This window comes from Diabrotica virgifera, chromosome 10 (genome assembly GCF_917563875.1).
Source record: "Diabrotica virgifera virgifera chromosome 10, PGI_DIABVI_V3a".
Taxonomy (NCBI): Eukaryota; Metazoa; Arthropoda; class Insecta; order Coleoptera; family Chrysomelidae; genus Diabrotica; species Diabrotica virgifera.
Genome location: NC_065452.1, coordinates 4,392,306 through 4,418,508, shown reverse-complemented (window position 1 = coordinate 4,418,508; position 26,203 = coordinate 4,392,306). Strand labels below are relative to the sequence as shown.

Genomic DNA, 26,203 nt, shown 5'->3' with positions numbered 1-26,203 from the left:
TGGAAAAAATACTGCTTATTCGTAACGATAAAGCCATTAGTTTTCGAGATATTTGAAGATAAATCGAAGTAACATAATACATCGGCTGCCCCAATGAAAAACACAGTATCCAACAATTTTTTCATAATTGACTTTTTCACTTTTATGGTTATACTAGGGAGCGGATTTTATGTTAAATGCATATTGCATGCATATTTCGCATATTCGAGAACTTTACTAAATTTTGCATATTTTTAAAGAAACATGCATATTTTGTGCTATTAAAAAACATTTAAGTCCAAAAAAATTTTAAATTTTTTAATTTGACACAAAATATATCCTCGCACAGGCTGTCGTATCTATTAATTCGAGAACTACCTGAAGAGGACGGCTCATTCACTGCCTTTAATTTTTTCTTAGAAAATACCCGATCTTTACACAAAGTACTTATAGTGCTTATAGTATCCCGTTATAAAATGATTGTAGGATGTTGGGGCTTGTTTATATTCAGGCGGTTTGCCAACGTCGAATGCGCGGTTTACTTGTTTTACTTGATCTCACCCTAATGCCGCCTTTGAAGTTTCACCCTAATACCAAGAAAAACAGGGGGAAAACAGGTAAACCGCGACGTCGACGTTGGCAAACCGCCTGCATATAAACAAGCCCTTAAAGTGATGAAGGATGGTACCCGGAAATCCGAATTTTATTTACTTTTATTATATTTAGTAGGTACCTATAATTCTGGTGATTCTTTTAAATCCTCTATTGTTAAGAGAATTTACACCTTTAACCATAGTTTTACGATTTTCTAACGGAAATTAACAAGTTATTTTAAATACGCCCCAATTACTTCTATTGATGTTGAAAGTAGTTTTTCAAGTTATAAAAATATTTTATCTAATCAAAGAATATGTTTCCTCATAAAGAATTTGGAAAAACACATTGTAGTGAATTATAATCGAAGAAAATAATATGTATATTTTTTCTAGAACCGTGTTAAAAATGCCATTTTTAGCACTCCATACGAGCGTTAAAAATGCTACTTTAAGGCACTAGTGCTTTAAAAAAATTTTAAGGCACTGCAGTTCGTATTGACCGTATATGCAATTTTGATGTAATGTCAAAAAAATATAAAATTGGAATGTCAGTCAAGTTCAAGTAAAAGTTTTTGTAGATATTGTCCTGTAATTACGTTTGTAGAAAAAATATTGTATGATATGCGTGTTAAAAAGTACATTTTTAAGGCACTCATGTGAATTGCAGACTTTCACATGCGTGCCTTAAACGTGTACTTTTAACACTTATATCATAAATAACTATATAGTGATATTGTTGTTTTATTTGAAATAGGTAACTATTGGTAGTAGTTATTCAAGTTCAAGTAAAAGTTTTTGTAGATATTGTCCTGTAATTACGTTTGTAGAAAAAATATTGTATGATATGCGTGTTAAAAAGTACATTTTTAAGGCACTCATGTGAATTGCAGACTTTCACATGCGTGCCTTAAACGTGTACTTTTAACACTTATATCATAAATAACTATATAGTGATATTGTTGTTTTATTTGAAATAGGTAACTATTGGTAGTAGTTTTTGTAAAAACTGTGAATAAATTGCATATTCTTCTTCTTCTTCTTATGCAATCCACTAATGGATGTTCGCGATCACGTTTGACCATTTTTCTCTATCCCTTGCAGTATGTATTAGGTCTCCTATGTTTTTTAGTCCTGTCCATTGTTTGACATTACGGAGCCATGACATTTTCTTCCTGCCCACTCCCCTTCTTCCTTCGATCTTTCCTTCAATTAAGGTTTGCAGAAACTGATATCTTTCATTTCTAATTATGTGTCCCAGGTATGCCGTTTTTCTCTGTTTAATTGTGCACATCAGTTGTCGTTCTGTACCAATTCTTCTCAGGATTTCTTCATTTGTTATTCTTGCGGTCCAGGGAACTTTAAGGATTCGTCGATAGATCCACATCTCAAATGCCTCTAGCTTATTCATTGTGTTTATTTTTAAAGTCCATCCTTCCATGCCATATAGGAGCACCGACCATATATAGCATTTTGTGAATCTTAATCTTAGGTTTAGGTCAAAGTCAGAGTTCGTAAAGACGTTTCTGAATTTCATGAATGCACTTCTGGCTCTTTCTATCCAACATTTAATTTCCATATCCGACATCCAGTCTTCACATAGCCAGGTTCCCAGGTACTTAAACTTTCTCACGCGCTCTACATATATTATAAAATAATCATTTTATTTGAAAGATAATAAATAAGATTGCCGCCCCCCCCCCCTATAAAAGAACCCCTTAGAATAGAATAGAACAGAAAATTTGTGGTATCTCGAAATGCGCATTTTTTGAATTTTTGTGCATATCTTGCGCATATTTTATAATTTTTTACCGCATATATATGCGCATATTTCATCAAAATTGATCGCATATAAATCCGCTCCCTATATAACTTAATGTTGTTTATTATATTTTAGGTTTAAAATCCCCGTAAATCACTTGATTTTGAAGATTTTTGAAAAGTAAAACACAGTATCTACCGTTAGTTTTCTAATTTTAAAATTAAAACCACAATATCTCTCATATAGAAGTGTAAAAGACAGTATATGCCAGATACTGTGTTTTTCATTTTATTTTTACATCTTCAATTAAAAATGTTTTTACAAACACAGTATATGGCAGATACTGTGTTTTTCAGTTCAAGGAACCAACGCATAACATCAAAAAAAGTTGTGTGAGTACATGTGTGTTGAGACAATATCTTCCTTAAAAAGTGTTAAAAAGTATTTAAATATGTCGCGTAGTTATCCAAGTCGGCGTAACCGTCTCATATTGTCTATGATAAACAGTAATACCAGTGTTAACGATGGTGAAAATGAGCCAAGCTGTTCACGGTAAGTTTTTTGTGCATGATCAAGGTTAGGGCTGCTGAATAAACGATTGTTATTAAAGACTTTCAGGAACATGTAGTTTTTACTTCACATTATGTACTAAAACTCTTAGGGGCCGGTTGTTTGAACGCTAATCAACATTGATCACTATCAAATACTTAATTACTGGCGCAACTGTCAATGTCAACTTTGGTTGGTTTGCCGAAAACATAATTATTGATGAAAATTATGAAATTAGTTAATCAATTATGTTAATAATTGTTATGTTAAATAAATAACTAATCTCATAATTATAATTAACTATGTTTTCAGCAACCCAACCAAAGTTGACATTGACAGTTGTGACAGTAATTAAATATTTGATAGTGATCAATGTTGATTAGCGTTCGAACAACCGTCCCTTAGTTTAATTGTCATATATTTTGCTATTAATTACACCTATTAATAGTAACTTAACATAGAAGTTATGAATTTGAAAGCGATGGGGATGATGATGACAGCATTGCTGATCCAGATTTTCTTCCCGATGAAACTGAGCTTCCAAGGGAGAGTTTTACAGAATCTAACGTGACCAATGAAACCAACGAATCGGAAATGGATGATGGGACTAAGGCTGCAGAGAAGAGTTTTACTGTGCCTGTTTTTTAAGAACTTGACGTGGCCAATGAAAATATTGATATTGACATCTTGGAAATGGAAACTCAAGAATCTGGAGTGACTAATGAAAATATTGACGAATCGGGGATAAAAACAGCTGAAGGAGACATACATCATGTAAACGCGGAAACTGAAATAGTTTTGGCAAATCCTGAAGAAGAGCATGAACCAGTAGTTAAAAGAAAAAAGAAAGTAAACCTTAATAAGAGACCTAGTTTAACAGATGAAGACAAATTTTTGCGGGATACAAAGAAACATCCAGTGTTATCTCCTTGTTTACAGAAATGTAAAGATACTCAATGCAAAGATTTTTTTGATGAAGATCGAAAAAAAATATGGAAAGATTATTGGCATACTAACTATGGCCAGCGACGAGTATGGCTCTCGAAACATGTTTGTATCAAAACAGTTAATAGGCGCACAGTCACTTCTACAGAAAATATATACAAGATAAATAAAACGCGCCAGTTTTATTTGCCCAAATCCGATGGAAACAGTGTTAAAGTTTGTCGTATTTTTTTTGCTACGCACTTTGGGTTATACAAATTATTCAGTTATTACCGAAGTGTATAATGCAATAGAACGTGCACCTTGGGTACAGCAGTGAAAGAAAATAGAGGCAAGTATCAAAAAAAGATATTAGACCGAGAAATAATTAAAGCACACATTGAAAGTTTTCATCCAATTTTAAGTCATTATAGACGACATAACGCACCGAACATAAGGTATTTACCCAGATTTATCAAATAATTTAATGTTTTCAAACTTTTTAGAAAAATATCCTGGCTATTGTTCGATAGAAATGACGTATAGGTCTACCATTAAGGAAATGCACATTTCTTTAAAAATGCCAAAATCAGACAAATGTCTAGAGTGTGAAGTTTTAAAAAACTTAGAAAAGGAAGCAAAAGGAAGGAAAACTTGGAAAATTAAAATAAAGAAATACCTCCGGAAAGTCTAGACTAGACCATTATAAAATTCACATTGATAAAGCAAAAAAGGTTCAACGAATTCTATAAATCTGATGTTGTTCTTGCACAAGTCTCACCAGCGCATCTGAAGTTTTTCTCAAGGGACTTACAAAAAGTTATTTTGCTTCCCATAATGCCAGGGATCAAAGATACTTTTTTTTAATGTTGTTCTGAAGCTATTTTCTTGTGGCATTTTTATAATTAAGTACTTTCTATGGGAAATAAGCCACAATTTTACTAAAAAATGAATTTATTAACGTTTCGAAGCCCAAATCGAAAAAAAAACCCTATTTGGGCTTCGAAACGTTAATAAATTCATTTTTTAGTAAAATTGTGGCTTATTTCCCATAGAAAGTACTTAATTATAAAAATGCCAAACGAAACTACAGCCGCATCATCATTCCAGTCCAATCAGAGAGTGCAGCAAGCACCTCTACCGGTTTCGAAGCTTAATAGTCTCTCATCAGGAGGCACATATGCTTCTCTCTCTGACCCAACTAGGGCAAACCCCGGCGTGCAGTCACGGATTGCAACGAACGAAATGGCAGGGATGCCCTAGCGGCAACTGCTATCAAAAAACTAAGTTTTCAATCTAATAAGACATAAAACAACATCCAGAAATGTTATTCTACATCCTACCAGACTGAAAACAATGGGAACCTTCTCTGGTAATACCTCCGATGCTTCTACAATTTGCAAGCCATACGGATTCTGAGACTAAGGAATATGAGGGAATTTTACAATTTATAATCAGATGGGACGTGAATTATAAATTGTAAAATTCCCTCATCTTCCTTAGTCTCAGCATCCGTTATGGCTTGCAAATTGCAGAAGCCTCGGAGGTGTTGCCAGAGAAGGTTCCCGTTGTTGTCAATCTGGTAGGATGTATAATAACATTTTTGGATGTTGTTTTATGTGTTATTAGATTGAAAACTTAGTTTTTTGCTAGCAGTTGCCGCTAGGGCATCCCTGACATTTCTTTCGTTGCAATCCGTGACTGCACGCCGGGGTTTGCCCTAGTTGGGTCAGAGAGAGCAGAATATGTGCATCCGGATGAGAGACTAATAAGTTTCGAAACCGGTAGGGGTGCTTGCTGCACTCTCTGATTGGACTGGAATGGTGATGCGGCTGTAGTTTCGTGTTGCAACGCAATTGAAAATGGTTATTTATTTTTGATTTACATGTTTACACCGATTGGAGTACGAAGGGAAACATTCTCGTTGGAACTTTACCGCGCTGAGCAGATGGGACGTGAATTATAGATTATAAAATTCCCTCATCTTCCTTAGCCTCAGCATCCGTAATGGCTTTCAAATTGTAGAAGCCTCGGAGGTGTTACCAGAGAAGGTTCCCATTGTTTTCAGACTGGTAGGATGAGAATAACATTTTTGGATGTTGTTTTATGTGTTATTAGATTGAAAACCTAGTTTTTTTTAAGGATATTATTTCAGGTTTTAAGTGAAAAAATAAAATTAATTTTTATACACAGTTAATGGCGCCGGTGGTCGCGCGATGAGATAATATCTCACATAAAGCACACTGACTCAACAATCTGGTGATACTAAGTCAACTGAGTCATTATCTGAGCGGACGAGTCTATTAGACAGTCGATGGAGGATACTTAGTAGACTAGAAGAAACTACAGCGCGTAAGACTTCCCAGAAAAAGAGTTGTGCGCAATTTTCTGAAACCATGAGAGAAAATCTCATATATCGACCACTGCCGGGTTAAGCAATATAATAAAAAATGTTATTCAAAGCTATGGTTATGGTGGTGTTTTCATTACTTATTAAGTTTGACAGATGCAAGTTAAAAAGTGCTAAATGGTCCTTTTTGCCCCGGTCTCCCCTACATAACCTAATAAAACTAGGTGAGACAATCTTCCCAGAATTTTTTAAAATAGTCATTTTTGAGAACAATTTCCGGAGTATAAATTGAAACGTCAAACATTAATTAAATAAAAAATTTTATTACACCAATAGTTATTGTGGGTTAATCCCATATACTACACATAATACTTTTTAAATACTGTTTTTTTTTCTAAGAATGCCGTGTGTACTTGGGAAAATCTGAAATAAATAGCATTCAATACAGTAGTTACAGATTTTTACCACAAGGTTTCTTATAGTCCTAAAAACTATTTTGATTGTTTATTGTTAGTGCTATAAAGACCTGACCTTTCCTTTAAATCGCCACTGACACACAAAACCGCAACATTTCCTCTTAGCAACCTTTAGTCTATTAATTACACACCCTTTCTCGATGCCCTTTGAAACATAGAGAGGTCAAGTTGGATTTACAAATTTGTAAACATTTATGTCAACTATTCTCTCCCACAATCGTCCGACACTTCATACATACTTGGTTTATGTCGAAGGTGGTGAGATATTGTATTAAGTTTGAAAATTCGAGATCGGATCAACTAAGGCAACTTCAAATTGACGTCAAAGTTTGCAAGGTTCATAATATACACGTGAGAAGTTAGGTTGTGCAAATTTATTGTAAAGCATTTATTCGATCCTGCTGAATAAATAAGGAGTAACAAGGGTTGGCTTACAAAGCATTTGAGAAGCTTTCACGTATATGAACTAAAAACAATAGGACATACTAGAGTTTTTATACTTATAAACTATATTAAACTCATTAATTTAAAACGTCCTGTAACATCGTGTTGGTCTATATTTTAACCATTCCACTCTTGCACTGTTACGTTTTAAAAATTCAACCATCTAAATATTATTTTTCTTAATCATATTTTGCTTTATTTAGAAATTCACATCAACCCGAAGGTTATTAGCAAGAACAGATTTACAATAATATATATTTACAAAATTAATAGCTTTTAAGTTTTAACATATTTTGTGAACGAACAATTTGCACCAAGTGCTTTCTCTAAGTTTATTGGAATACCGTAAATTCTTCTTCCTGTGGAGAAAACTGGACAGTCTACAATTATTATTGTTTCGCCGAGAATTTAACGTTACACTGCTCACATTTCGGTTCGGGTTCTTGTGTTATTAAGAACTTGTGTGTGGCACTGGTATGACCTAACCTAAGACGGGTTATTGCCACTTGATCCCTTCTTTTGGTGGAGAAACATCTCCATGGTTTAATGTTCGGTTTAATATTCCAAAGATTGAACACTGAAAATTGCCACCGATTTTGCCACTCACTTAGAATCCGTGATTTGATAACACTTGAAACAGCACTCGTGACACGTGAAACGTCAAATATTTCACGATAGTAAAGTCAGTTGAGTTGACGGCTTCACGCGCACACTTATCGGCTTCTTCATTACCTCTAATACTAATATGTCATGGGATCCAAATGAAAACTACCTCCTTATTATGATTTTGTATCTCGATCAGATTTTGTTTTATTTTTCCCAGCATGTGATTATTTGGGTATATTTTTCCTATGTATGGAAGTGTGCTTAGTGAATCTGTCAAAATGATGTATTTCTGATTTGGCGAGGATATAATAATATATGTCAGTGCCCCGTATATGGCATATAATTCTGCATTAAAAGTACTGTAGTGTATTGGTAACTTATATGTTTGGCACATATTAGAGGATATAACTGCCGCTCCGACGCCATTTTTGATTTTGAAATATCTGTATGTATTTGAGAGAAATTTGTATAGTTTCATGATAAGTTTTGCAGATGTTGATGTATTATACTATGGTTAGTAGTATGATTGTCCAATGAAGCGAAGATATTTACCATTTTAGGTACTCCCAAAGTAAATGGCGCAGCAGGTTCAAAACTAACGGGAAAGCAAGGAGGTAAGGTGGTGTTAAGAGATGAGAGATCCATTTTGATTCGGTGGTAGAGAGGTTTGTGTAGACGTGGTTTATTATAGAAAAATGTTAAGGTTAAGGTGATCATTAACCCTTAAACGGCCTAGGGTGGGTAAAAAATGTCCACCTAATGCGTATTCCCTTCTAACATATTTATTACGTTTTTAAAAATTTTTCAAAAATTATTTATTGTTAAAAATACAGTCCTTTATCGAATGTTAATTTGGTTTTACCGACATTTTTGAAAATGAAAGTAATATCTTGAGTTAAATATGGGTGAGCATAAAAAGTACAACCTTGCTAAAACTTGTTACTAAAGGTTTCTCTATAATTTCTCGTTGGTAGGAACATAATCTATATAAAATTATCGACGTATAATTAAATTATCGACATAATTATCCGTCAACGAGGAGGCTGAAAGGAAGAATGTGAAGAAAATCGGACAAATCTGAATTAATGGCTTTTACTGGTATGTTAATTTTGATGTACATTGTAATTTTGTTGTAAGGTTTGTAAATTGTTTATATTAATATTTTAGAAGATGATGTGTTTACTAAGCATAAGATTCGTAAGTTTAATCCATTTCCAACAACTCTCAATAAATATATTAGCTATTTTGGAGGTGGACATTTTTTACCCACCCTTGGGCCTACATGGAACCTAAAAAAGGTTGGGCGTTTAAGGGTTAAAGGGAGGATTATATGTATGAAAATGTAGAAAAATATGTACATATATAAATGTAAAGATTTTTTTAAATATATAATATGTAAGGATTGGTCGAAAATATGTATTAAATAAATTAAAGCAATAATTATATAATTGATATAACTATCCTAATAATGAGTTAAAAACAAACAACATTAATTCTCAGCAACTTTATTTTTACATATTATACCATATATCTTAGTTTTTTTTATTAGAAATAACCCGCATCAACCATAAAAGATTATTAGCGGTGGTACAATTCAATACATATTAAATTTATATAAAATATAAACTATTAGAGTTTTTATAAAGTTGATTTTTAATTGTTTTTTTAACGTAGCACGCATAATTGGTTATATAATTCGGTTATATAATAGAAGTGGCTCAAGCGCTTCAAAAAATAAAGAAAGGAAAAGCGGTAGGACCAGATGATATGCCCGGGGAAGTATGGAAAGCATTGGGAGAGACAGGAACAAGGTGGCTAGCAGGTTTATTTAATAGAATTATGGAAGTTGGACAAATGCCAGACGAATGGAGAAGCAGTATACTTGTACCTGTCTACAAAAACAAGGGAGATATACAGCAGTGTACAAACTACAGGGCTATAAAACTGCTTAGCCTCACCATGAAAATATGGGAGAGAGAAATTGATAGACAGATACGTGAAGAGACCGACATATCCGAGAATCTATTTGGCTTTATGAGCAGATCAACAACAGACGCAATTTTCATTATAAGGCAATTGATGGAAAAATACAGGAGTAAAGAAACAAACGCTCATATGGTATTCATTGATCTTGAGAGAGCATATGATAGAGTTCCTCGAGAGATTCTGTGGTGGGCACTCAATAAGAAAGGAGTCCCTGGTTCATATGTAAAGATTGTGAGGGATATGTATGAGGGAGTAACGACTAGTGTTAGGACAGGTGTGGGAGAGACTGATAAATTTCATGTCAAAGTAGAATTGCACCAAGGCTCGGTGCTTAGTCCGTATTTATTCTCATTAGTTTTGGACCAAATAACAGCGAAACTACAGGCTAACATTCCATGGTGCTTAATGTATGCTGATGATGTCGTGGTAGTAGGAAATAGTGAAAGAGACTTAAAACAAAAACTGGAACAGTGGACACGAGTTCTGGAGGAAAAAGTTTTAAAACTTAGTAGGCCAAAGACAGAGTATTTGGAATGTTCATTTAAAGATGGAGTTACTACAAATAAAATGGTATCTTTGGATAGTGAACTGATTGTAAAAAGCAATAGTTTTAAGTACCTTGGATCGGTATTACAGAGTAATGGAGAAATAGATGGAGATGCATGCACTAGAATTAGGGCTGAATGAAAGAAGTGGAAGGAAGCGAGTGGTGTGTTGTGTGACAGAAAAGTTCCAATGAAGCTGAAAGGTAAATTCTATAAAACAGCCATAAGACCGGCTATGATGTACGGAATTGAATGTTGGGCAGTGAAAAAGGAAGAGGAACAACGAATGCATGTGGAGGAGATGATAATACTTAGATGGATGAGTGGAGTGACAAGAAAGGATAAAATTAAAAATGAGTATATTAGGGGAAGTCTAGGTGTGGCACCAATTGATGCCAAAATGAGAGAGCATAGGTTGAGATGGTTTGGTCATGTTCAACAACGAGACGTTAATCATCCAATATGAAAAGTAGCTGAAGTGCAGATTCCTGGAAGGAGTAGAAGAGGAAGACCAAAGAAGACGTGGGGGAGACGATTAGGCAGGACATGTTGGTAAATGGGATTAATATTGATATGACCCAGGATAGAATTGTGTGGAGAAATGCAATTAGGTAAGCCGACTCCGCATAGGGATAAGCCAAAGAGAATGATGATGGAGGAGTTAATGAAAAATTTTATTATTTTAGGATTCTGTCTTTATATAAATATATTTCAAGTATTTATTTATATTTTTGGTATTACATTCACAACTGAAAACTGATATTGATTTTCGAGAGTTCATTTTATCTCCATTTAATTGGTAAATGCTGGAAATTTTTGAATGTGCCTGAAACTGTTATAATTTAAAATTATATCTTCTGTCACTAGGGAGGTAAAGTTTCAGCTGTTGTATTTTATTTAGTCCAAATATGCAGTACGTGATTAATTGCACGTTTCTATTCTGAATTGGAATGTATTAATTGCATTTCTGTGTCGTTTATTTTTATAGTATTTTTTTTTCTATATTTCAATTTACATTTACTGGAGCTACCAATCAGAAACGAGTTATAGTCACGTTCAATACAATAGAAACATTTTCAAGATAATTAAAATAACTTAATGCAATCGTTTAAATTGATTCAGTGCACTACAAAGGGGACAAAAAAAGAAAAAAACTGGATAGGTAGCAAAATGCTAGCTCTCATGGAGCTTCCAAGAAACGAGTTATAGTCATGTTCAATACAATAGAAATAGTTTAAAGGTAATTAAAATACCTTAAAACAATCGTTTAAACTAATTCAGTACATATATACAAAAGACACAAAAAAGAAAATATTGGATAAGGAGCAAAATACTACCACTCATGGAGCTTCCAAAAAACGAGTTATAGTCACGTTCAACGCAATAGAAAAAATTTAAAGGTAATTAAAATAACTTAAAACAGTCGCCCAAATTAATTCAACACTAGGTCTGGATCCCGCGTACCAAAAAAAGTTGATTAATAGCAAGCTGACTTAAGAAGACTTAAGAAGTATGGAAATTAGAAATATAGGAAGGAAAATCAAAGAGAGAGAAGAATGGAGAAAGGTAGTGGAAACAGCGAAGTCACACCAGCAACTTTAAAACCTAAGTCAGAATGGGATGATCCCCCACAAAAAGGATCTTCAAGTGAAAACAGCTTCAGCTTCCTCGGGAGCGTATAGCTTGTATATGTATATACATATAAAAGCAAGCTGAAAATTTGTTAATAGTTTAACGGTGTCTAGTCGGACAAACTTTAATGTACGGGAACACTGGAACTGGGGAAGTTGTAATTGTGGCACAGTTTAAAAATTTGGAATGTCAGATTATGAAAACGTCCTATGTATTTTGTCGGCAGAACATCCAATTGATTTGTTACCCGTTCATTAAACTCTCATGCAAAAATCAGACTGATATTACCAACCAACATGATTCCTGTCATTTGACATGTTCTTCGTGTTCCACTCATTAAAATGCCGAGTTGGTGATAAATACCAATCTGTGATAAATAGTGCGCCTGAAGTTGCGTTAGCGCTAACATAGACGGAGCGGCCTACGTCGACTGAACCCCCGCGGAGAGGTCGAAAGCGATGCATCCTTTACTTTACTTTTATGCAGTGACACACGCCAGGCGCTCTTGAGATTTTCGTTCAATCGATGCCCCCTGGACCCATGCTAGAACCCATATTATGTCGCCAATCGGTTTTACGACATCCGGCTGCATATTATCATAAATGCGTGTATCGTGGTACAACACAGGCGATTGAGCGGTTCTTCGGCGTTTTTTGTTGTGAGTGTTGCCAAATCTTGTTTAATGATGGATATTACAGACTTGAACTCTATCTATTTCACTTGAAGGTATTTTTATATGGGACTCATTGTATTATAAATTTTATTATCCTATGGGCAAATTAATTAGGTACATTTCTATCTGGAAAAAAGTATATCTGCCCAATTAATTATTTTTCAAAATAGTTTGACCAACAGTCAAACAGAAGTTTGAATTTTCAAACCTGTAACCATTGACCAGTTTGAATTGATTTGAATTATTTGTCAGAAGAATTGAGTTCAATAAAAATATGATAAAATTGACTCCTTAAAAATAGAGATAATAAATAGTTATCTTACCTTATTTATTATTTTATTTAATATGCTCTACAGGCCTTGTATTTAAAATTGTACATAATACAGTAAATACTAATGACGGATATATAATTTGATTTAATGTCTATGTAATAATTGCTGCACTGTGGTTCTCCACTGTATCCTATTTTTCGCCTTTTTTCCAGTCTGTAATCTCCATCGATCCTATATCTTCCTGAAACTTTTCTTGACGTCTTTTTCTTGGTCTAGCTCGTCTGCTTGTCCCAACTGTTCTTCTTAACAGTACCTTCTTCGGCATTCTTTCCCTATCCATTCCCTCGACATGACCTGCCCACCTGATTCTTTGTGCCTTTGTGTATTTGTAATACTTTGTTCCTTATAAAGCATCCTTAATTATTGATTGGTTCTTCTTTGCCAACCGTCTTTCGCATTCTGTCCCCCAAAAATAGCTCTCAGTACCTTCCGCTCCCACCTCTCTATCATTTCTTCTTCTGTTTTATTTGGCACCCTTGTCTCACATCCGTAAATGACTAATCTTATTACGGTTTTGTATATTCTGGTTTTCATCTTTCTCGATACGTACTTTGACTTTTAATAATTTTTTTGTTAATATTAACTTGTGAAAAATTAAAGCACTATTTCCCAATTAATGGGTATAATAGAGGAGCCCGAATTTAACACCTGTATTTGCCTCAGTGGCGTACCACATTAATGAATAGGCAGCCCCTTAGCGTTATAAATATTTTTTCTTATGGTGATGTGCTTTCCCTCATAATGGTGTTATGTCTTGAACATGGCTCTTTAATAATTAATAATAACTCCTGAAAATATTTTTTAGACATTCTTGTAAAAGTACAAAACTTTTCTGGGTACTTATTATATTAATTTGGTTATACAGGGTGAGGCAGATAAAAGTCCTATTAGACATATCTCGAGAACTAAAGGAAATAGAATCATGAAAATTGGAATGAAGGGGTTTTGAAGAGTGATCTCTTTAATGAAAATATTTTCATTGACTTGCTACTTCCGGTTATACCGGAAGTGGCTTATAACTTCGTTTTTTTTAATGGAACGTCCTGTATATTTTTACATTTTTGGATTCTCCTGGATGTCTTCTTTCTTAAAATATGAGGTTTTGTAATGATATCCAGGGTAGTTTAAAAGATAATTACGTTTTTTCTTAATTTCCTAGCAATATTCACACCCTGTAGAATTGTAGTAGTTTGACATCAAAAACTCTATTTATGTTCAAATGATTTTTAATATAGTCTACTATTGTTAAACATTGTTAGTATAGCTAAATGTTGAAATGTACTATACAAGGTTGGTCGATACTCGGAAAGAGTATTTTCTGAGTTTTTTTAAATGGAACACCCTATATTTTATTATTGTAGTGAAATGATATTTTATGCTACTTTTTTACTTCTTAAGCATTCCCTATACCTAACTGCTTTAATTTGTGAGTTATTGGTGATTCAAGCCAAACATTAATTTCAACAAAAAATATGTGAAATTTTATTAGGTTGGCCGTGAAAATATTCAATCACAAATAATTTTTCGGAAATAAATACATATTATTCTAGACTGATCTTTAAAATTGTCAATAATGGTTGAGCTATCAAAATACCTATGTAGATAACATTCTTGGCGCGATTAACAATTAAGCACAAATTAAAGCATTTAGGTATAGGGAATGCTTAAGAAATAAAAAAGTAACATAAAATGTCTTTTCATTGCAATAATAATAGCAGAGTATATTAAAAATCATTTGAACGTAAGTAGAGTTTTAGATGTCAAACTACTACAATTCTACAGGGTGTGAATATTGCTACGAAATTAATAAAAAAACGTAATTATCTTTTAAAATACCCTATATAATATTACAAAACCTCATATTTTAAGAAAGAAGACATCGAAGAAAATCCAAAAATGTAAAAATATACAGGGTGTCCCATTTAAAAAAACGAAGTTATAAGCAACTTCCGGTATAACCGGAAGTTGCAAAGAGATGAAAATATTTTTATTTAATATATCATCCTTCAAAACCCCTTTATTCCAATTTTGATGAGTCTGTTGCCTTTAGTTCTCGAGATATTTCTAATAGGCCAGTTATCTGCCTCACCCTATATATTTATATACTCATAGTGTAATCCACTAACTCACTACGCGAGATAGAGAGAGAGAGAGAGAGATGGACTTACACCTCATAATGCTTGACATGTTCATAGTTAATGCACGACCTATTATCTGATATATTACTTCCAAACAGAAGTTGCCACCGAAGTTGGTGCATGTTAACCACATTCTGCAGGATGCTCGGACAGAAACTGTAAACAGCCGTTAGATTCAAAGAGCTCTGACCGGCTGACAAGTTACAACAACTGAAATAATGTGATAAATTATTTTTATGCATCTAGGATATTTTTATGTTTGCATTGTATGCCATACATACCAAAAGAGAATTTGACTTTATGTATTTAGCCGTTTAGATTTTAACTCTAAAAATACGAAAATTCGGTTATGTGACTTCAATGCAAATTTATTATTACAAATTGTCGATGCAAATGGCTTTTATTAAATCTTTCATATTCGACAAAACATTCTCAAACAGTGTAAAGAAAATATTGACTTTAATCTTAACAGTCTGTATACATTAAACATTGTTTTCACACATAACCAGATCATGACATTACTAATGTATAGAAAACATGCGCCCCCTCCAGTTTCTCATTTGCTCTTCATTATACATACTATACTAAAATCACAATAAATATGCAATTCTTCTTCTTCTTTAAGTACCGTGCCCAAATTTTTAGGCGTGGGTAGCTTCCATAACAATTTGCCGATATCGTTCTCGATCTTGTGCGGCATGTAACAATTGATCTGCTGATAAGCCAGTCCATTGACGAAGGTTTCGGAGCCATGAATATTTCTTTCGACCAATTCCTCTTTTTCCGTCGATCTTTCCATTGAGTATTAACTGCAGCATCCTGTATCTGCTACCTCTCATTATATGCCCCAGATATTCAAGTTTTCTCTTTTTTATCACCTTCATTAAGTCACCTTCGAATAGGGTGTTCTATTTTAGAAAACTCAGAAAATACTGAAACCAAGTGAAACTAAATTTTTAATGATGTCAGTGGCAAGTTTTTTGGGATATTAGTGTAGAGTGAAACGACATCTAAAGATGTTAATATATAGTCGTCAGGAATATGGATATTTTTAATTTTAGAAATAAGGTCATTGGAATCTTTAATGTAATAAGGATTTTTATTTGTGACATTAGAAATAATGTTTTTTAAGAACTTTGAAAGATTCTCGAATGGTGATTGAATGCAAGAAACGATAGGACGTAGAGGTACATTTTTCTTGTGGGTGCAAGTATTTCCAGTGTCATCGCTCAGCTGGTTTTGAAAGATTTAGAAGAATCTGTCATAGATCACTTAGATTTTAATACACTATTCTTCTACCGCTACATCGACGACTGTGTATGTGCTATCTCAACTAATAAAATCAATGCAATTTTAGACAATTTCAACGACTACCATCCAAAACTAAAATTTACTTTAGAAATTGAAAAACATAATAAAATAAATTTTCTGGACGTCACTTTACATCGTACCAACAACACAATAAAAACTATGTGGTTCAAAAAGATACGTGGTCTGGACGATATCTTAACTATAGATCCCATCATCCATTCTCCCAGAAGAAGTCCGTAATTATAGGTCTTGTTGATAGATCTATTAAACTAACAGATCCAGATTACAGACCAATTCCAATAAAAAAAGCAAAAAATGCACTCCTAAGCAATGATTATCCCAAACATTTAATCGAAGCGATATTCATCTGTCTGGATATCTCCTGGCAGCACTTTTATGCGACGTGATACTGTCTTTCAATCGTCTCGAAGACTGGCCTATGTACTGCAGATTGCAATTTGTGCATAGTATACTATACACTATATTTGACATATTATCTTTCAAGGTTTTGTCTTTAAGTTTTGAGAAAACTGAATTCATTGTTACAGCTGTTTTTGTAGCAAACTTAAAGTCATCAACACAGTTGAAGATTCGTGTCAGTTTTGGGGTTACATTATGTATGTAAGGTAGTGTATAATATTTGGTGGACATGGATGTTATGGCTACAGTACCAACTTCTTGATGTAACCACTACCACTGTTGATCAAAAACTGTTTTTTTAAGTGGAAAAAAAGTAAGGTTAGGTTAGGGTGAATAAAACCAAAAAAAAAATAAAATTTCATTACTTATGTCATTGTCAAGTATCATTTGTTTCTACCATAGAACATAGAACATAACATTTAGTGTTACCGCCAATTCATTTTAATTTCAAGTTTTTTTTGTACAAAAAAGTACTGGTTGTACCAACCCAATGTTTTGTTTCTTAAGATTCAAAAGATTTTATTATTTCATTTATTTTTTATATATTTTTGTGAATGTATATTGTTACAGTTTGTTCCGTATAAATGTTTTGTTTTTCTTGTGTTTTTATAATTTTAACATGTCTGATGTTTCCCCCTTTGGAAGATTTTATACAAAAATTTTAATCATAGAGCCGCAATCTCAACTTTGTAAGTTCAATAACATTTGTAATTATTTCACAAATCATCAACATTCTCTTTGCCTTATCCCTATGCGGGGTCGGCTTCCCTAATTGCATTTCTCCACACAATTCTATCTTGGGCCATATCAATGTTAATCCCCTTTACCAACATGTCCTGCCTTATCGTCTCCCCCCAGGTCTTCTTTGGTCTTCCTCTCCTACTCCTTCCAGGAATCTGCACTTCAGCTATTCTTCGTATTGGGTGGTTAACGTCTCGACGTTGAACATGACCAAACCATCTTAACCTATGCTCTCTCATTTTGGCATCAATTGGTGCCACACCTAGACTTCCCCTAATATACTCATTTCTAATTTTATGCCTCTTTGTCACTCCACTCATCCATCTAAGCATTCTCATTTCCGCCACATGCATTCGCTGTTCCTCTTTCTTTTTCACTGCCCAACATTCAGTTCCGTACATCATAGCTGGTCTTATGGCTGTTTTATAGAATTTTCCCTTCAGCTTCATTGGAATTTTTCTGTCACACAACACACCACTCGCTTCTTTCCACTTCATCCATCCAGCCCTAATTCTACTGCATGCATCTCCATCTATTTCTCCATTACTCTGTAATACCGATCCTAGGTACTTAAAACTATTGCTTTTTACAATCATTTCACCATCCAAAGATACCATTTTATTTGTAGTAGCTCCATCTTTAAATGAACATTCCAAATACTCTGTTTTTGTCCTACTAAGTTTTAAACCTTTTTCCTCCAGAGCTTGTCTCCACTGTTCCAGTTTTTGTTCTAAGTCTCTTTCACTATTTCCTACTAACACGACATCATCAGCATACATTAAGCACCATGGAATGTTACCCTGTATTTTCGCTGTTATCTGGTCCAAAACTAATGAGAATAAATACGGACTAAGCACAGAACCTTGATGCAATCCTACTTTCACATGAAATTTATCAGTCTCTCCCACACCTGTCCTAACACTAGTCGTTACTCCCTCATACATATCCCTCACAATCTTTACATATTCACCAGGGACTCCTTTCTTATTGAGTGCCCACCACAGAATCTCTCGAGGAACTCTATCATATGCTTTCTCAAGATCAATGAATACCATATGAGCGTTTGTTTCTTTACTCCTGTATTTTTCCATCAACTGCCTTATAGTGAAAATTGCATCTGTTGTTGATCTACCCTGCATAAAGCCAAATTGATTCTCGGATATTTCGGTCTCTTCACGTATCCGTCTATCAATTACTCTTTCCCATATTTTCATGGTGTGGCTAAGCAGTTTTATAGCCCTGTAGTTTGTACATTGTTGTATATCTCCCTTGTTTTTGTAAACAGGTACCAGTATACTGCTTCTCCATTCGTCTGGCATTTGTCCAACTTCCATAATTCTATTAAATAGACCTGCTAGCCACCTTGTTCCTGTCTCTCCCAATGCTCTCCATACTTCCCCAGGAATATCATCTGGTCCTACCGCTTTTCCTTTCTTTATTTTTTGAAGCGCTTGAGCCACTTCCTCATTGGTTATCTTGGTGACCATTGCTGCTACTGTCTCCGTTGACTCTACAGGCTGTCTGTCAAATTCTTCATTTAATAAGCTGTCAAAGTACTTTCTCCATCTCTTTTTGACATCCCTTTCGTGAACTAGTATTTTATTATTTTCATCTCGGATACATCTAATCTGATTAAAATCTTTTGCTTTCTTTGCTCTCTGTTTGGCTATTTTATATATCTTCGTTTCGCCTTCCCTGGTATCAAGTTGATCGTATAGGTTTGAATACGCTTCTGCTTTAGCTTTTGCTACTGCTACTTTCGCTTCCTTTTTGGCGACCATATAGTTTTGAAGATCTATGTCCGATCTGGTTTCTTGCCACTTTTTATATAATTTTCTCTTCTCTTTTATTTTTCCTTGTACTTCATTTGACCACCACCAAGTCTCTTTATCTTCAAACTTCTTTCCTGACGTTTTCCCAAGTATTTCAATAGCCGTCTCTCTAATAATATTGGCCATTTTTCTCCAAATTGTGTTAGGGCTTCCTTTCATGTTCCAACATATTTTTTCTACTATTCTTTCCCTGAATAGACCTTCCTTCTCATCTTTTAGCATCCACCACTTGATTTTTTGTGGTCCTCTCCGATATTTTTGTTTAGTTTCGCTTTTTACTTCGATGTCCAGAACAAGCAGCTTATGTTGTTGGCTTACTGTCTCACTAACTATTACCTTGCAGTCCTTGCATTCACGTATGTCTTCTTTCCTTATCATGAAGTAGTCTATTTGGGTTGATGTTGTCCACTTTTGTAGGTAATAAGTTGAGTTTCTCTCTTTTTAAAGAATGTGTTAACAATCGCCATATCCAATGCTGTTGCTAATTCTAGCATGTCATCTCCAGCTTCATTTCTAGTTCCAAAGCCTAATCCCCCATGTATTGTTTCATATCCTGTCTTGGCTTGGCCCACATGTGCATTGAAATCACCTCCTATTATAACTTTCTCCTCCGCTGGAATATCACTCAGTATGTCTCCCAATTGATCATAGAAAGCTCTTCTTTCATTCTCACCCAGACCTGTTTGAGGAGCATACACACACACAACATTCAATACCTCTTTATCAATTACAAATTTCACTGACATCATTCTATCACTCGTTCTTACAACTTCTACTACGTTATCTTTCATTTCACTATCAGCAATTATACCAACTCCATTTCTAGTGTTACTACTCCCTACATACCACAATTTATATCCATCACCTAGTTCTTTCGCCCTTTGTCCTTTCCACCTAGTTTCTTGAATACAAGCAATTTGAACTCTTCTTCGTTTGAGCGCATCCACTAACTCCAGACTCTTACCTGTAAGACTACCAAGATTCCAAGACCCTATCCTGATTTTTCTAACCTGTAATGGTGTTCCCCCTGAGATAGTCCTCACCCGGAGATCCGAATGGAGGCTCATTTTACTTCCGGAACATTTTACCTCAGGAGATGCCATCATTTCAGTATAAGTTTTTATTTCGTTTGGAGAAGGTCTTTTCATTATTATGGCCTGAAAAGATTTTTGGATATTTGATGCCTGAATGCCTTTTCTATCAGCACCATACCCTGCCCTGTCCTGCACGTTTAGCCAATACACCACCAATGCAACCAAAGTGCAGTATTACCCCACACCCGCCTGCATTTTTCTGTATAGGCCAGGATCCCTACTGTAAGGACTGCCCTATAAGCCAATGTATTGTTGCCCGTATCCCGCCACTAGGAGGCACGTACTTCATTCGGGATACTTGTAATTATTTCACAAAGAACTTACTTTTAACATATTTTTAGCAATCACAGAGCCGCAATCTCAAATTTGTAAGTTCAATAACATTTTTAATTACTTCACAAACAACTTACTTTTAACACATTTATAGCCATCACTGATGATGGTATAAAGGCAATACCGAAATATATCTGATATTGAAAGAAGAGTACTCTTGGCTCCGTTACTTCAGCTGCTTACCCATTAATCGTTCCATTTAATAAAAGAACAGATATTAAACAACTAACAGAGATCTATTCATTCCTTCTTGAAATTGACAAAAACTTTAATATCAATAATAATTTTAGTCTAGTTACTAGCTCACAATAAACTAAATATTTCTTTTATGTCAAATTGACATAATTGTCTGCAAAACTTACATAATTTCAATGTGCATACGTTTGAAATATCTTAATATTTAGTGGTTTTTAATATATATTTTTAAAGAATTTATATATTTTTTAATTTAATAATTTTCATTGTACAATGCTCTTGTTATATGCTACGTATGATTATATTTTTTAATATCCATATGACGACATTCTCAAATGAGTACGTAGGATTACGTAAAAAAGAGTACACCTTGTCTTATTGAGCTGTATACCTGAGTTTATTGATGTGTTTCGTTTCATCGGTTTTATCGGTTAATTGTTTGTGTATTTTAATTTAAAACTTCGCAAAATTAAAATACTTATGAAGATCTACAACTTTTTTCTACTCTCATATTTTGATAATATATAAATTACAATTTGAATACTAGGTCTGGATCCCGCGTATGAAAAAAAAGTTGATTAATAGCAAGCTGAAAATTTGTTAATAGCTTAAGGGTGTCTAGTCGAATAAACTTTGATATATGGGAACACTGAAACAGGGGCAGTTTTAATTGTAGAACAGGTTAAAAATTTGGAACGGTCACAGCACGAAAACGGCACATTTATTTTGTCCGACAGAACAGACTTAAACTCTCCGAACAGAGATTAAACTGTCATGAAAAAATCAGACTGCTATTTATTACCTGTCATAATTCCTGTCATTTGACATATTCTACATGTTCCACTCATTAAAACGCCCATTTGGTGATAAATAGCAGTCTGATTTTTGCATGAGAGTTTAATCTCTGTTCGAAGAGTTTAAGTCTGTTCTGTCGGACAAAATAAATGTGCCGTTTTCGTGCTCTGACCGTTCCAAATTTTTAACCAGTTCCACAATTAAAACTGCCCCTGTTCCAGTGTTCACACATATCAAAGTTTATTCGACTAGACACCCTTAAGCTATTAACAAATTTTCAGCTTGCTATTAATCAACTTTTTTTTCATACGCGGGATCCAGACCTATACCTGTATCATATTGGGCTTAATTATGATACATATTTTCAGTATGACACAAATTTTTAACCAATAGAATCGGGAGATGATACCATGCGTAATGAGTAATATTATGGAAAAAAACATCATGTATACAACTTACATTCAATTGCCATTATGATGCTCGTATCCTAAAAATTTCGCGGCTCATGTCGTATAGCTCGTTGCATAGTATACTATTATTTGAATCATTTTACTCTAAAATGTGTAAGAAACGTTTTATAGGCAAAGAACTATCTATTTTTATGATTGTTTAAAGAAATAAAAGCAAAATTAGCTGTAATTAGCTTTATTAGATGTAAAGGATTTGTCTTCAGCTATACTTCATACGTCTTTTAAAACCTTCAAAATCATCTTGAAGATTTTTTAAGAGCTGTTTTTTACTAGTCTATAATCACAGAATTATGCCGAAGATAACTGGAACAATAAGTGAAATTTAAAAGCAATTTTATGATCTGATACAGTAAAATAGATAAAAGAACAAAATCACTGTGCAACATATTATAATGATACCAAATTGGACTTTGATATAATGACATAATGATATAATGATACCAAGTTGGGCTTTATATTAAGTATAGTTCTGCTCATTGTTCGGCTTTTCAGTGCCACAATTATTTTTTATACATGTAGTAAATTGCACCAAAAAATTTGTACTTTTATAAAACTAACTGTATCATCAAAATATATTTATTTATTCAAAAACGATATCTACGTACTTATATATAAATTCGGGTTCAAAACGTCCTCCGACGTTGTCCGATGCCTTGTTGCCAATATCTTCTATCATTGCAGTTTTCATCTTCTAATCCTCGTACACTCATTGATCGTCTTACTCCTTGTATCCATGTCGTTCTTGGCCTTCCTCTTTTTCTGTTTTCTGTGGGTATCCATTTCATAATTTTCTTTGGAAGTCTTTCCTCCCCCGTTCTCTGAACATGTCCGTACCACGTTAATTGTTTCTTCTCAATGCATTCTACAACCGTTTCCTGTAAATTCACTCTTCGCTTTACTTCCTCATTTCTAACCCGGTCCAATCTCGATGTTCTACTTGCTCTTCTTAAGGAGTCCATCTCAGTAGCTTCTATTTTTCGTTTTAGGTGTTCCTTTATTCTCCATGTTTCGGATCCGTATACCAATGTGCTCTTAATCATGGTGTTGTATATTCACATTTTTCTTTGTTTCCCTATCTCGGTACTCCACAAAACTCCATTCAATGATTTAATTATTGTTCTTGCTTCATTTATTCTGCTCTTAATTTCTGCATCGTCAGTACCTTCCTTGTTGAAATTAATGCCCAAATACTTATATTTATCACAGCTAGTTATTTTCTGATTATTGTCCAATATCATATCAGTTGAATCCTCACCTAGGCATAAATATTGTGTTTTTTCTACATTCATCTGCAATCCCCATTTTTCGTATTCTTCCTTCAATTTGCGAGTCATATATTCCAAATCTTCTTTATCGTTTGCACATATTATCTGATCGTCTGCAAACTGAAGGGTGTACAGGCAGGTGTTGTCGTCGATTTGGATGCCCATTCCACTGCATTTTCTTTTCCATATTGCAAGGGCTTTGGCGATATAAATCTTAAACAGACTCGGTGATATGCAACATCCTTGTCGTAGACCTTTGTTGACTGTAAACAAATCTGTTATTTTGTTTCCTAATTTTACTGCAGATTTCATGTCACTGTATAAATTTTGGACAGCTTTTATGAGAGTAAAGTTAATGCTGGAGTTTTGCAGTACTTCCCATAGTTTCGGTATCGGTATATTGTCATGTGCTTTTTGTAAATCTATAAAAACTAGGTGTATTGGCCTATTCCGTTCTAATTTTTTTTCGATGATTTGTTTTAACGAAAATACATTATCCGTACACGACCTTCCAGCTCCTTCCAGATCTACGTACTTACAGATACTTTATTGGTTGGCTATTAAGAAGATTGGTCAGCTCCTTACTTTACAGAATTACTAATAATTATCGTTGCGTGAGTGAATGATATCTAGGGGTCGACAAGACAAGAATTCTTGTCTTGATAACAACTTCTTGTCTTGTCTTGAGAGAAAATCAAGAAATCTTAAAATATCTTGTCTTGACATTTTCTTGACATCTTATATCTTGTCTTGACTCAAGAAATTTCAAGATCTTGAAATTTCTTGATTACCTGGTCCTGTGATTCCCCGGCGAACTTTTCATTGCGTTGCGTGCTAATAAAAATGTATTTTGTATGTTTCGCACATATTCTAAGCTTATACTATTAGCTGTCCAGGATTTCATAACAGTTGTTGAACCAAAGTGAAACAGTTTAGACATCGAAAAGGATTTTGACTATTTGGAGGATGAGATCGAAGTAGAAAATGATATGAATAATATTACTTTATATTTCAACTCTCCTGTAAATAAAATTAAATATCTTGTAAAAAAACAGAAGCTCAGAACAAATGCAACTTAAACTTAATGCCATAAATTGTAAGCTGACTATGCCAAAATTAGATGTAAGTATAGAAAAAGACTGTATTACTTCTACAATTTCTATATTTCTATACATATACATATAAGTACATATTTCTATATAAGTCAAAACATGGCTTCGAGATGCTAACATGGGGTTTAGGTGTAAAAATGCACTAAATATAGTTTGCAGTAATATCGAAAATTTAAATCATTTTAAGATATTAGATAAAAAATGGGTTCTTCTCAGTAAATTTTGTCAGTATCTGAGAAGATTTAAAACACTTTCTTCAATGATTGTTGGAGAAGAACGCCAGCAACATATGTACCTGCGGAAAGGCAGCTTTAAGAGTAATAACAAAGACAAGAGAAATCGGCTAGACGTTGACTCCATAAAAAGTGTTATCTACCTTAATTCATGGCTTATCAATAATTCCGATATACGTTTTAGAGTTTTCATTATTAGCTAAGATATTTCAAGATTTCTTGTTTTCTTGACAAGAAATCTTGGTATTGACATAAAATTTCTTGTCTTGACTTGAAATCTAAAATTACTTCTTGACTTGATCTTGTCTTGAAATCAAGACAAGATCTTGAAATTTTCAAGAACTTGGCGACCCCTAAAGATATCTTAATGATATGTATTGACGCGTGATTCAAAGTCGTCCAGGACATAATTTATTTCTAGCTTTTTTTTAATAACAATTTAAATATTATTTCACATTTTTAAAGTATAATTTACGGAAAAAATTATTTATAGACATCTGCACACATCTATTTCTTTTAAACAAATTTTCTTTTTTTTCTCTCTAGTTTTACTTCTCGTATAATATAATTAACAATCACATAATAATACATAAAATCAATACATTATTACGGTTTTGATTAAAAAACTTAATTAAACAATAATTATAGTTTTAGCGAATTGTAAGTTGTTGGGTTTGCTAGTAGGAAAATCGAGAATTTATTAAAAAAAAATAACAAGTTTCTTGTAAAAGGTATATATTAAAATACCCTAAATAAGGGTCACAATACAAAACGTTTTCGGATTAAGGAATCCATCATCAGTGTTTAAAAGCCAAAATTTGAATGCCTGAGCCACCAAAATGTATTGAGTAAAAACCCTTTAAATGTAAATGATAAAGTTATTTTACATATTTATATAAAAATCATCTGATGTTAAAGATAAACCTGGATGTTATCCAGGGCAACACAGGACTCTCCCCACGTGGTTGGAACTTTTTTTTGGAGAAAACCTCACATATTGGATTTCAATGGCCAACAATGAAATCCAATATGTGGGGTTTTCTCCAAAAAAGTTCCAACCACGTGGGGAGAGTCCTGTGTTGCCCTGGATAACATCCAGGTTTATCTTTAACATCAGATGATTTTTATATAAATATGTAAAATATCTTTATTATTTACATTTAAAGGGTTTTTACCCTACACATTTTGGTGGCTCAGGCATGCAAATTTTGGCTTTTAAACACTGATGATGGATTCCTTAATCCGAAAACGTTTTGTATTGTGACCCTTATTTAGGGTATTTTAATATATACCTTTTACAAGAAACTTGGTATTTTTGTGATTTATGGTATACAGCCAGCTACAGGAAGTTTATTTTCCTCGTGGATTTTTTAATTTATTCAAAAATTTTTATTCAAAAATATGTGTGTACAA

General features: G+C 33.8%; 2 protein-coding genes across 2 annotated transcripts in view; both read right to left on the bottom strand.

Annotated features, from left to right (window-relative positions):
* The window catches only part of LOC126878652 (craniofacial development protein 2-like), a 462,172-nt gene extending 441,533 nt beyond the window's left edge, over nt 1-20,639 (bottom strand). Inside the window, exon 1 of the mRNA XM_050641495.1 lies at nt 19,494-20,639. Coding sequence (XP_050497452.1) covers nt 19,680-20,441 — 762 coding nt within the window. The 5' untranslated portion in view covers nt 20,442-20,639 and the 3' untranslated portion in view covers nt 19,494-19,679. The remainder of the gene's footprint in view (nt 1-19,493) is intronic.
* The window catches only part of LOC114324987 (probable G-protein coupled receptor CG31760), a 1,828,242-nt gene that overhangs the window by 723,329 nt on the left and 1,078,710 nt on the right, over nt 1-26,203 (bottom strand). The window lies entirely within an intron of this gene.